The sequence below is a fragment of the Anabrus simplex genome, chromosome 1 (genome assembly GCF_040414725.1).
Source record: "Anabrus simplex isolate iqAnaSimp1 chromosome 1, ASM4041472v1, whole genome shotgun sequence".
In the NCBI taxonomy this organism is placed as follows: Eukaryota; Metazoa; Arthropoda; class Insecta; order Orthoptera; family Tettigoniidae; genus Anabrus; species Anabrus simplex.
In genome coordinates, this window is record NC_090265.1 from 654,086,483 (window position 1) to 654,099,822 (window position 13,340).

At 39.5% G+C, this 13,340-nt stretch overlaps 1 protein-coding gene across 1 annotated transcript in view; it reads right to left on the minus strand.

The window, feature by feature from the left end:
• The window catches only part of Deaf1 (deformed epidermal autoregulatory factor 1), a 165,640-nt gene extending 156,651 nt beyond the window's left edge, over window positions 1–8,989 (minus strand). The window contains exon 1 of the mRNA XM_067135806.2: window positions 8,662–8,989. Within this exon, the coding sequence (XP_066991907.1) occupies window positions 8,662–8,892 (231 nt within the window). The 5' untranslated portion in view covers window positions 8,893–8,989. The remainder of the gene's footprint in view (window positions 1–8,661) is intronic.
• Window positions 8,990–13,340: the final 4,351 nt, after the last annotated feature.

The following is a 13,340-nucleotide window of genomic DNA, read 5'->3' on the forward strand; positions in this document are numbered from 1 at the left end:
ACAGCTATGGACATAATAGATAAATTAGATCAATTAATTGTAAACTGTACACAGGATACTCCCCTAGTCATTGCTGGTGATTGCAGACTAGATATTCCCAGTTACAAAACTAAACTGGTAATGGAACAAAGCTTCACTCTATTAAATAATCGCAATGTTCCAACATAATCTCTTAACAGTAAAAGTATTATAGATGTTGTACTTATAAAGGGATCCAATCAAAGGTGATAACCCTTCTATGGGCAGCAAAACAAGCTCCTTTGAGAAAACAAATTCCAATGAAAATTAAAATCCAGGGTAAATTACAAACAAAACAAAAATGAGCAGTACAATTGGTTTCAAGGAAAACAGACGTTGGAAAAGTAGAAGAAAAATTAGATGAGCTGGGAAAAATAGAAACACTCATAACTCACGACGAGAAGAAGCAATGCAGGCACTTGGGAATCACCTGAGACAAGCCACAATTCCCATAAAAACAAAAAAGGCAAAAAATGGTTTGAAGAAGAGTGGTATTTGATAAGAACAAATGTCCTGGAAACCTTACACCAAATAAAATAAAAACAAGACTGACTTACCTACTCATTTTGAGAAGCCTGACACTCCAATTATTTCCATACATTTTAAGAAGATTGAAGAAACAACATAACACATCACACCATAGTAGTTGATATGATGATTAACGAGGAACTAAACAAAACGTGGAACGCCTAACAATGATTCCACACATGGCATGTGAACTCAACAAGTCCAGCTACGAGCAGTTGGGAATCTTCTATAACCAGATAAATCAGACATATTGAAATTCCCCACTGATTGACTGCTGTGAAAGGATACCACAGATCTATATGTACAACTTATCGGGTTCTGTAACTGATTGATCAATCAATCTATCAATCACTACTCAACTGCATTTAGAGCAGTCGCCCAGTCCCCTTCCTATAAACGAATATTTGATCCAATTTCCAAATTGAACTTCATATTGTGACCTTTACTACTTTCAAAGACACCGTTCAAACTTATTCGTCTACTAATGTCATTCCACGCCATCTCTCCACTGACAACTAAGAACATACCACTTAGTCGAGCAGCCCATCATCTTTCTTCCAAGTCTTACCAACTCAAACTTTGCAACGTTTTTGTAGTGCTACTCTTTTTGTTACGTAAATCACCCAGAACAAATCTAGCTGCTTTTCTTTGGATTTCTTCCAGTTCTTGAATCAAGTAATCCTGAAGAAGGTCCCATACACTGGAACCATACTCTATTTGGGGTCTTACCAGACACTTCTATGCCCTCTCTTTTACATCCTTACTACAACCCCTGAACACCCTCATAACCATGTGCAGAGATCTGTACCCTTTATTTACAATCCCATTAATTCGATTACCCCAATGAAGATCTTTCCTTGTATTAACACCTAGGTACTTACTGGGTTCCTTATAAGGAACTTTCACCCCCATCAACGCAGTAATTAAAACTGAGAGGACTTGTCCTGACATTTAACCCTGTTTTATCACCATACCATTGCCTGCTGTCCATCTCACAACATTATCCAGGTCATTTTGCAGTTGCTCACAATCTTGCGACTTATTTATCTTACTCTATACAGGATAACATCATCCACAAAAAGCCTTCTCTGATTCTACTTCTTTACTCATATCATTTATATATATAAGAAAACATAAAGGTCCAATAATACTGCCTGGAGGAATTCCTCTCTTAATTATTACAGGATCAAATAAAGCGCTGAATACTCTAATTTCTGAGCTCTATTTTCTAGAAATATAGCCACCCATTCAGTCACTCTTTAGTCTAGTCCAACTGCACTCATTTTTGCCAGTAGTCTCCCATGATTCACCCTATCAAACGCCTTAGACAGGTGAATCACGATACAGTCCATTTGACCTCCTGAATCCACGATATCGGCTATATCTTCCTGGAATCCTACAAGTTGAGCTTCAGTAGAACAACCTTCCCTAAACCTGAACTGTCTTCTATTGAACCAGTTATTAATTTAGCAAACATGTCTAATACAGGGTCTTTATTTATGCTTGGAAGGGACTTTATCGCTCGAACTTGGCTGCCGATGACAGGTTGCTACCAGCCGTTGGCGCGCAGTTCCCGGCACTCTGCAGTTGTTGAGAGCTGAGCTCCGAGATAGGGTGTTCAATGAAGCTACTGCATACTGTATGTCATATTGTATAGTGTTTTATTATGATTGTGTATAGTGCTGTAATGTATGTGAAATATTTGTTATGTGAACGTGAATATCTGCATAATACTTACATTAAGTGCAGAAAATCTTGCGCTAGGACAAGACGAAAGTTTCGAGCGAAATTTCCAGGGAGACCCATTCCTGTCAATTGGACAATAAAACATCTGGCCAAGAGATACGAACCTACAGGTTCAGTAAACAATAAAAATAGACGTAAAGGTCGTTATCGCCTTACTGAAGCGTGGTTGGAACGAGGATCATAAGTAAAAATCTGTGGCCCCCTCGTAGCCCAGATTTAATGCCATGTGATTTTTATTTGTGGGGAATGTTAAAAAATGTAGTTTATGGGAACAACCCTCACACACTAGATGAACTTTAAGACAATATACGAGTTGCAATTGCATCCATCAGTGCTGAAGAACTTGGTAGAGTAACAGAAAACTTCATTAGGAGATGGCGATTATTTTGGCAGCGCATGGGGAACATTTTCAGCATAAACTGTAAAAATGGTGAGTAAAATGCATGATAATGATTTTTGAGCATAAACTGTAAGCATGGTGAGTAAAATGCATGATAATGATTTTGAGCACCGTATTCTGCCGTACATACGCACACACGGTAGACGGCAACTGAACCATCACTTGCGGCCAAAGTCGAGCGAGAAAGTCCCTCCAAACATAAATAAAGGCCCTGTATAATCAGAAAGAATGCTTTCCGAAAGCTTGCATGCAATGCATGTCAAACTGACTGGCCTGTAATTTTCAGCTTTATGTCCATCACCCTTTCCTTTGCACACAGGGCCCACTATAGCAACTCTCCATTCATTTGGTATAGCTCCTTCATGCAAACAATAATCAAATTACTTCAGATAGGGTACTATATCCCAACCCACGGTCTTTAGTATATCCCCAGAAATACTATCAATTCCAGCCACTTTTCCGGTTTTCAACTTTTGTATCTTATTGTGAATGTCATTGTTATCATAGGTAAATTTTAATACTTCCTTAGCATTAGTCACCTCCTTTATCTGAACATTATCCTTGTAACCAACAATCTTTACATACTTCTGCCTTTTGAAGATCCTCATATACACATTCCCCCTGTTCATTAATGATTCCTGGAATGTCCTCCTTGGAACCTGCTTTTGCCCTAAAGTACCTATACATACCTTTCCATTTTTCACTAAGATTTGTATGACTGCCAATTATGCTTGCCATCATGTTATCCTTAGCTGACTTCTTCGCTAGATTCAAGTTTCCAAGTAAGTTCCTTCAATTTCTCCTTACTTCCACAGCCATTAACTCTTATTTCTTTCCAATCTGCACTCCTTCTCAGTCTCTATTTCTCTGTTATAATAAAGTGGGTCTTTACCATTCCTTACCACCTTTAAAGGTACAAACCTTTTTTTCACATTCCTCAACAATTGCTTTAAACCCATCCTAGTCTGTGTACATTTTTATTTATTGTTTTCCACCTATCATAGTTACCTTTTAATAACTCTCTCATGCCTGTTTTATCAGCCATATGGTACTGCATAATAGTCCTACTTTTAAGACCTTCCTTTCTATCACATTTATTTTTAACTACGACAAAAACAGTTTCATGATCACTAATACCAACTATTACTTTGGTTTCTCAATTTAAAACTAATGAACATATCAGAACTTATTTTGGGATTAGCATATTGTAGGGGCACCAGAATCATACTGGGTTTTACTATCTGTCAAAATATCTGCCATACTGGCATTAAAATATTTATTTATTGTGATATTAAACCAAGAAGAAAGTTATTTCATAATGGATAATGGCCTTGGCTGATTTTAAAATGTACAGGTGGTAATACAAATTAAGTATTCCTTACAACTTCAATGCACGGCATACATTAACATAACTTTCTTGTAAACAATGGATTCCTTGATCTACATCTACCTGCAGTGCGGTGATGCTCAATATTGTACAGTCCAGCCTGTATGAATACGGCCATGGCCGATGCCATGCTTGCACAGAATACCCTTTCCATTCCCCACAAACTTCTACATCATTGTGGCATTTACTGATTACAAGGGAAAAGGAGAACCTGATGACAAAAACTCGTATAATGAAAGTATATACAAAAATCATTAATCAAAAACTTAACGAACTAATAGATGATCATCTCCCAGAAGAACAATTCGGTTTCAGGAAAGGCAGAGGAACTCTACAAGCTGTCGCTAATTTATTAGATGAAGTGCAAGAAGCACTTAGGCACCCAAAAGGAAAATTTTATGCTATATTCATTGACTTCAGTAAGGCTTTCGACATGCTCAACAGATCAAAATTAATGGAAAAATTAGACGGCATGATTGGAGCAGACAACGAACTTAAGATTATAATAAATAACCTTCTAGCCTATAATAGCGTGAGAATAGATGATGGGGTATCACTCTCTTCCCCCATCACTCAAACAAACGGTGTGTTACAAGGAGACCCCATTAGTCCTACACTTTTTAACGTAGCTACAAAAGACATCACAAGAATAACAGATAATTTGCCAACAGTGCTGTATGCCTACGCAGATGACATGATAATAGGTTCGAGAAACAGAGAAGACCTTCAGATCGCAGTAGACAGACTACAGGAATGGGCCGAAACAAACGACTTCCAGGTTAATAAGAACAAAACAGTCTGTATGGTCTTCAGAAAAGGAGGAAGAATAGCAGCGACAGATAGAATTTCATATGCAGGGGTAGATTTAACTACAGTAAATAATTTTCGTTACCTTGGCATCACTCTACAAACGTCAGGATCCACATTCAAAATACATGTGAGGGAAAGAGCAGCAGCAGCAGCAATAAGAGGAATTTACGATATACAAGACCCAACCAAAATATCAATAGGCTCGGCAATGAAACTTTTTCATGCAAAGATACTACCCATTCTGACATATGGCATAGATTTAATCTGGGACAAATTATCAACATCTGACATAACTACCCTTGAAAAAGTGAAAGCTACCTTCCTGAAAAGAATATTAGGTATTTCTAAGACATCTCCATCTAGACTAGCTTATGAACTAGCTCAGGAGCCTTTCCTTATCGAGGACCTTAGATATCTCTCTGTGCCATCGACACCCCAAGCCACTGCTCACCTAAATCTGAGGTTAAGCAAAAGAGAAGAAATCTGGCCGGAGTTCTACGTGACGGATGCTATGACAAACAGAGACTGGATGGGCCCAAATAAGATCATGCGCAGCGCTATCAACAGGCTGGCAGTACATGGTTTCCATCATAAGCTATGCGTAAAAGAGATATATCACGATCCAAGCGACGAATGCGTGTGCAAACTGTGTGAGAAAATATGTGAATGATACCACTTCAATAAGTGTAGCAAAAGAGAAAAGTCCTTACATGAATATAGTAAAGAGTAGAAAATTTACATATGTCCATTGGCTGCAATAAAACTTTATTATTTACCGATTACCTTCTCATTCTTCACTTCTATTTAAAATTCTTGCTTTTAAATCATCCGGTAACACTATACTACTAGGCCTATACTATCCTTGCAGTTCAACCTGAGTACCGTACATCATTCGGAGTTTCATACAAATTGTCTAATTCATTATCATCTGGTGACTATACTGAGACAATCATAGAAATCAATTTCAATAGCCATCAAACTTCCACAAATCATTCATTTACATACAAGCAGAAACTGTGTTATGTGCTCCAGTCTTTCCAATAAGCAAGCAAACTCTCGTCTTGCCTCAATATTGCACACGACCAGACATAACCTCTTTGCTGACAGCCAGTTTTTTCTTCAAAAAGTACCACTGATGTTGAAGGCATTCAAGCAAGTGGTTTACAAGGGTCAGTCAAATAGAACTGGACTTGTGCCCATAGGTCTGAAGCTTGCTCATTTATTTATTGTAAGGCTTTTAGTGCTGGGAGTGTCCAAGGATATATTAGGCTCACCTGGTGCAGGTCTTGTACTTGATTCCTATGGGCGACATGGGCATCTGGATGTGGGACGATTATGATGAGATAGTGAAACGGTAAAGTAAAGTTGTGTTCTCATCGCGAGGTAGTGCAGCTTATTTCAGCACAGCCCCAATGAAGGTGAGCCGCATGTACCATTTAAACAATATAACAGCCATCCTGTCATTCTTAAATTTTTGACAGTACAGGGAATCAAATCCGGGCCCCTGATGACAGCAGCTAACGGTTAGGAACACTATGGAGAGGTTGGAATTGAATCCAGGCTTCTCGCATGAAATCTAGCGATTCTAAATTGTACACCACCACTTTTCCTACCCTGCTGGCCAATATTCTAACGGTGGAAATTTTTTTCAACCAACAGAACTCAAACCAGCTAACCATGGTGTCAGACCATTTAGACACGACACCTTAACAACCAAGGCCACCAGGCGGGCTGAAGCTTGCTAATGACACGATTTGAATTTCTATGAATTGCTTACACATAGTTACAGTGAAAATTTTCCACTCTACTAGTTTAAGGACACCTGGTAGATTGGGTAGTCCTAGCCACATAAACACACGGAAGGCCACTACTCAGAATATGACCACGATACCCATTCCCAGTCTGCAGTGACTAGTATCACTATTCCCAAGAACACATACCAGACCATTCAGCTGTTACCCGTAGTTCATGAAATAGGATGTGACTGCAAGAACCCACAACACAAACCACTCAACTCAAAATGCTTGAAATTATGCAATAACCTCACTATGCATATATGGTCTCTGAAAAAAAGGGTTCCAAAAGGAACAGGCCCCAACATTCTGAGAATGAATGACAAATATAAAAGCCACAGGATACTGTAAGCCATTTAACAATATGCTTTGTCACTGGATTTGCAGCAGGTTATGGAAGAAGACTTCTACAAGGACAGAAGTAAATGGAGAGCGCTCATTTCCCACACCTGGGAAACTGCAGCTGGTTCAAAATGATGATTATGATTTGTCACTGGAATTGACTAAATGTTCTTGTGAACAGCTGCTGAAAATTGCCTGAGGTTTCTTATATTAACCTTGATTCTATAGCTATTTAATTCTATGATTTTTCATAGTTTCCAAAGTGCCACAACTGTAGGCCTAACCACGGAATGACCCACGAAGTAATGAGACCGCGGTTGGAACACCGATTGATGGATGAGGTGTGGTGGACATCCATCCATCCATTATCTAAAGTTTGCAACCACATCCCACGGTCTTCGGCAGTCCTTTTCATCGTGACATAGGAAGCAAAACCAAGCTGAGTGATTATGTTCTTAAGGTTTGAGAGACGTGGTCTTCCTCTCGACTTCTTCCCTAGGACCTTTCCTTCAAAGACATTTTGTAGAAAGGTGTCATGTCGTAGGACCTGTACAAGAAATTTAGCTTTCCTCTGCTCTACTGAATAAATTAAGGTCCATTTCTCATTAATCTCATTCAGAGAGAGTAAAATGGAGAAGGACCCTATTCACCCTGGCTTGGTTATATCTGAATATGGGGAAATTATGACTTAGATTACTCAGGATCTAGGTACATGTTTCACACAATGTTTTTCCAAAATGGGAAAGGAAGTCTAGAGATTAAGATTGGAGTAGGCCTACAGTAGGCTATGTTTTAATGATATTAAAAATGATCTTCAATGATTTAATAATGGAAAGTGCAGTTAAAAACCAAGTGGAAACATGCCATATCGCAATACAAGATAAAAAGGAGATTCAAAGGATGAAACAATAATTCAGGTAGCCGTACTGCCTTATATAACATTCATAACAAAAGTCAAAGAATGCTATGGAGAATAATAAAAGATCCCAAGCCCATACAAGAAAGAAATAATACATCTAAAAGATATTATGTACAGACTCCAGGTGGATGATTTTTTTAAAAAACAGAAATCCATACAAAATGTCAAATTACTAAAATACTGTCAAGCAGGTATCAATTTGCCATTCTTATAAAGGTCCAAAAAATTTTACTGACGTCAACATAACGACTGGATGATATAGTTCAGGTTGAGAAGAAAATATCTGTTAGAAAATGTCTGAAGATCTGATAACCCAGAAGAGTGAATAAATAAGAAGGGTTGTCAGCTGTCTAACAACCAGACTTGTTTCAATTGCGAGAGCGAAATTCACTTGAAATTTATGCAACAATGCGACAAAAATAAGAGCAGAAAGTTTGTATCATACCAAGTAGTAGGCCTAATGCATGGGGAAAGTAAAATAAAATTGCGCTCATTACTACACATGACCGGCTGTAATATATTGATTTCATGCTTGACGATGACAACATGCATGCGAACAGATTCCATACAACTCAAAATCCTCTACCAATCGTGCGGTGTCCAAAAAAAAAACAAAAAAAAACACAAGTGAACGAAAACGATTTGTTCAGTCTTATCGTAAATCCACAGGGAAAGAAAATATAAAGACGCAGGTACTTCACCACAACACTTAACAAACCTGGAGCTGATCCGGAGTGATAACATTGAAAGTTGTTCCGGAACTAGCAACTCCAATGAGAGATCCAACGGGTAAAGAGACAGGAACAGACGATACAGATGCGACAGGAACGACAGAAGTCACTGTTTGATGAGATTCCGAAGTGAGAACACCATGTTCGTCGGATTCATTCGTAAGAGGTTCGGAAATGTCCGGCATTACGACAGTTTCCGATGTTCGGTCCTCTTCCATTTCGGTAAAATGGCGCGAAATCTCCTTTTCTTATCGCAGCATCACAAGCTTCACATAATTAGACAATTCAACTTCGTGCATTACGCTTCCGCATTAATTTTCAGAACCCGTTTCCAAACAACAAACATAATTATTTTTCTTCTGCAATGGCTACTGCAGAATATAATTATCATTCTTCCCGCAAGGGTCTCTCAAGTCGATGACAAATTGACGCTATCTATTATTTGTAATACGTACTAGAATACAACTCTTGAACCTCTTTGTCTTGAACTCTAATTTGATTGATCCATCAGGGATTGAGGGGTCAACACAATGAGTGCACAGACCTATACAGAAATGGGGAGAATACAAGAAAAAGTTTATAGGACTGAGAAATATTTTACTCAATTACAATTACAAATTACTTTTTCAACAACTAATTAGTTAAATTACAATGGCATTACGGTACTTTACAAAACGCTAGTTTTAAGAAAATTATTGATTTTTATTTAGAACAAGAATAACAAAATAGCTTGCGAGGAAAATATATTACTTCATTTTGTATGTCTTTTTAGTATAACGATATTACGTGGCTATCACCACTCAATGAGACTAAATACGATAGCCTGGAACTTCCGAAATGAGATTTTCCCATCATTTATATATTCTTTATAGTTAGCGTATCAAATAATCTTCTTCCCTTAATCCGTTTACCCTCGAAGGTTGGTTTTCCCTCGGACTCAGAGAGCGATCCCACATCTACCGCCTCAAGGACAGTGTCGCGAGAGTGAGAATTTGAGTCGGGGGATACAACTAGGTAGGAGGACCAGTACCTCAGACCTCATCTGCCATGTTGAATAGGGTCCTTGTAGTGGAGTGGGGGGAAATTGGAAGGGATAGATAAGGAAGACGGCCGTGGCTTCAAGTTAGGTACCAACCCTGCATTTGCTTGGAGGAGAAGTGGGAAACCACAGAAATCCACTTCCGAGGAGGGAATCGAACCCCCTCCAGTCAGTTCACCTCCCGAGGCTCGTACCACTTTTCAAATAACGTGGCAGAGCCTGGAAACGAACCCGGACCTACAGGGGGGGGGGGGGCAGGTGGCAGCTAATCACACTAACCACTACACCACAGAGGCGGAAGTATCAAATAATATGTCAATTGTTTTACAAATAACATAATTGGTACTTACAATTTTCATCGGTAAACTTAAACATCTTTGGAGGAAAGTAAATCTTTATATTTACTGAAAAGATGCCTTACAGGAGCACTTAAAGGAATACCTGTGTTATATTTTATAAGATCATCGCTGGGATTACTACTGTGTGACCGAGCTCCATAGCTGCAGTCGCTTAAATGCGGCCATATCCAGTTTTCGGGAGATAGTGGGTTCGAGCCCCACTGTCAGCAGCCCTGAAGGTGGTTTTCGGTGGTTTCCCAATTTTACACCAGGCTGTACCTTACTCAAGGCCACTGCCGCCTCCTTCCCACTCCTAGCACATTCCTGCCACATTGTTGCCATAAGACCTATCTGTGTCGGTGCGACGCAAAGTAACTTGTAAAAAAGAAAAAAAAGTACTGTGTGATATCTTTGGGAGTATTGAGGAGGCAAGAGAGTACATCATCCAGCACTGGTGAAGCTACTGGTTCTGCTGTAATAGAAATGAAAACGTTGCATTCATCGTCATTTACTTTTCCCCGTTTCCACTTCCGTGAGTTACTAGAAACTGAGTTCCTTCTGTGGATTAGCGCTAGATCTTAACATAGCGGGTACAAACCCGCCAGAGTTAGTCCGATTTTGGAAGTGCGAAAGGAAGTCCATTCGAGACTCCATTTCGTACGACGTCGGCATGTAAAAGATCTCTTGTGACACATTTGGTGTTCACCGGAAGAATTAATTAAAAACTTGGCCATAAATGCCAAAAAGCTATTCGGTCCAGAGTAAAAAGAAACGTCGAAATCAACGAGCAAGCAGCTAAATGGCGTCAAACTTAAAATACTCGCACACGGTAGTTGAGGCGATAGATTATTATTATTATTATTATTATTATTATTATTATTATTATTATTATTATTATTATTATTATTATTATTATTATATATATATAATTCGCTGGGGTCATCAAGGACCACGTTAAGTCTTGTTGCATTTGACACTGAACTTGGCCTTCTTTAGAGCCCAAATTTCCCTCATTCTTTGTGAGTGGACCTGCTTATGCTCCTCTGCCCAAGGGGCACCGTGTCTTCTCTTCGGTTGCTCGTCTCGGTTTAGCCCGTTCGTCAATATTTTCTTGCGGAAGAGATCTCTATTGAGGGCGTCTTCAGCTGAGATATGTAGGATTTGCAGGTCTTCTTTGGTATTTCTAAACCAGGGAATTGTTGTTTTGGGGTTTGGATCAAAAAAGTGAAAGATTTCTTTAGTTAATTTTTCTTCCGTCCATTCTTTTCAGATGACCATAAAATCGTGCCCGTCTTTTTCTGATTGTGTCGGTAATTTTCTCTATTTTGCTGTAGACTTCCTTGTTGGATCTCTTTTGATGGATTCCATTTCTGTACTTTGATCCCAAGATTCCTCTCACAATTTTGCGTTCTCTTTTCTCCAGTTCTTCAAGGTGTCCTTTGTTGGCATTTAGAGACAGGGTTTCGGCTGCATATAGAACTACTGGCTTCAGAACTGTTTCATAGTGACGTATCTTGGTGTTTTGGGAAAGGCATTTTTTGTTGTAGATTGTGCGGGATGTTTGGTAGGCTATTTCCAGTTTGCGTACTCGCTCCTGAAGTGCTTCTTTGTCCACTCCATTTTTCATTATGATCTCACCCAGGTATTTGAATTTGTCTACTCGGGTGATGTCCCCGTATTTTGTATGGAGTTTTGGTGGAGCCTCTTTGATGTTAGTCATTACTTCTGTTTTCTCAAACGATATCTGCAAACCAGTTTGTTCGGCAATTTCCTTTAAAATTTCAACTTGAGCTCTAGCGGTTTCTATGTCGGTTGAGAGAACAGCAATATCATCGGCAAATGCTAAGCAGTCTGTTGCGATCCCCTTGGATTTGGTTCCTATTCTCAATGGACTGTAGTTGATTTCCTGTAATCTCACCCGCCAGGTTCTGATGATCTTTTCAAGAACACAGTGGAAGAGTATCGGGGACAGCCCATCACCTTGTCGGACTCCTGTTTTGATGTCAAAGGAATACGAGAAACATCCGTGGAACTTCACCTTGGATTTTGTATCGGTCAGGGTGGCTCTAATTAATGCCAGCAGTTTCAAATCAACTCCAAATTCATTTAAGATGTTTAGCAGGACTTCCCGGTCAATGGAGTCGTACGCTTTCTTAAAGTCCACAAAGACAGACACATACTGCTTGGACCTTAGTGTACAATATCTGATGATCGTTTTGAGATTTTGGATCTGTTCAGCTGTTGAGCGACCTTTTCTGAACCCTCCTTGGTATTCACCTATTTGATGTTCGACTTGTGCTTCCAAACGCTCCAGGATGGCAAGTGATAGAATTTTCTAAGTCACGGGTAGCAAAGATATTCCTCTGTAGTTGTTGATGTTCTTCATGCTGCCTTTTTTGTGTAATGGATGGATCAAAGCTATTTTCCAATCTTCGGGTAGGGTCTCCTTGTTCCAAATTTCTTCTATTTGCTTTTTGCTTTTTGCTTTCTGGGGCATATTTCCATAGTTCTGCTACTACTGAGTCTTCCCCTGGTGCTTTGTTATTTTTGAGACGGGCAATGTGGTGCTTGATTTCATCTCTGTCGGGTGGTCTGGAATCTGGGTACCTGAGTAAGGGTTCCTTGGTCACAATGGCGCTTTGCGGTTTAGAGCAATTAAGTAAATTCTTGAAGTAATCTGCCAGAATGCTGCAATTTTCTTCATTTGACGTCGCCAGTGTGCCGTCCGTTCGCTCAAAGCATAGAGATGGTGGTTTATAGCCAGTGAGTTTGCGTTTGAAGGCTCTGTAGTACTCTCTGCTTTCATTCTTCCTAAAGTTTTGTTCTATCTTTTCAATGAGAGATTTTTCGTATTTACGTTTCTCAGTTCTGAACACCCTAGCTGCTTGGGCACGTTGGGTTTTGTAGGTTTCCCAATCATTTTCTGATTTCGTAGAGTTGTACTGTTTCCACGCATTGAGTCTTTCTTGGAGGACTAATTCGCAGGTACTATTCCACCAGGCATGCTTTTTGCTTCTCTTGATTTCTGCAATGTCTTTGGCGGCCTCAACAAGGAGACTTTTGGCGTTGTTAAAGTCACAGTCATTTGGTCTAGCCTTCTCCTGGAACTCCTCGACCCTTTGCCGAAGTTTATCATTGTCGAAGCGTGTGATCTGTTTGGTTGTCTTCCTTGTGTTTGCGGGAATTGGTTTGAATTTGATAAGAGACATATAATGATCTGAGGCCACATTGATGCCTTTCTTTACCTTGACATTCATAATCTCAGGGCTTTTTCTCCTGGAGATCGCAA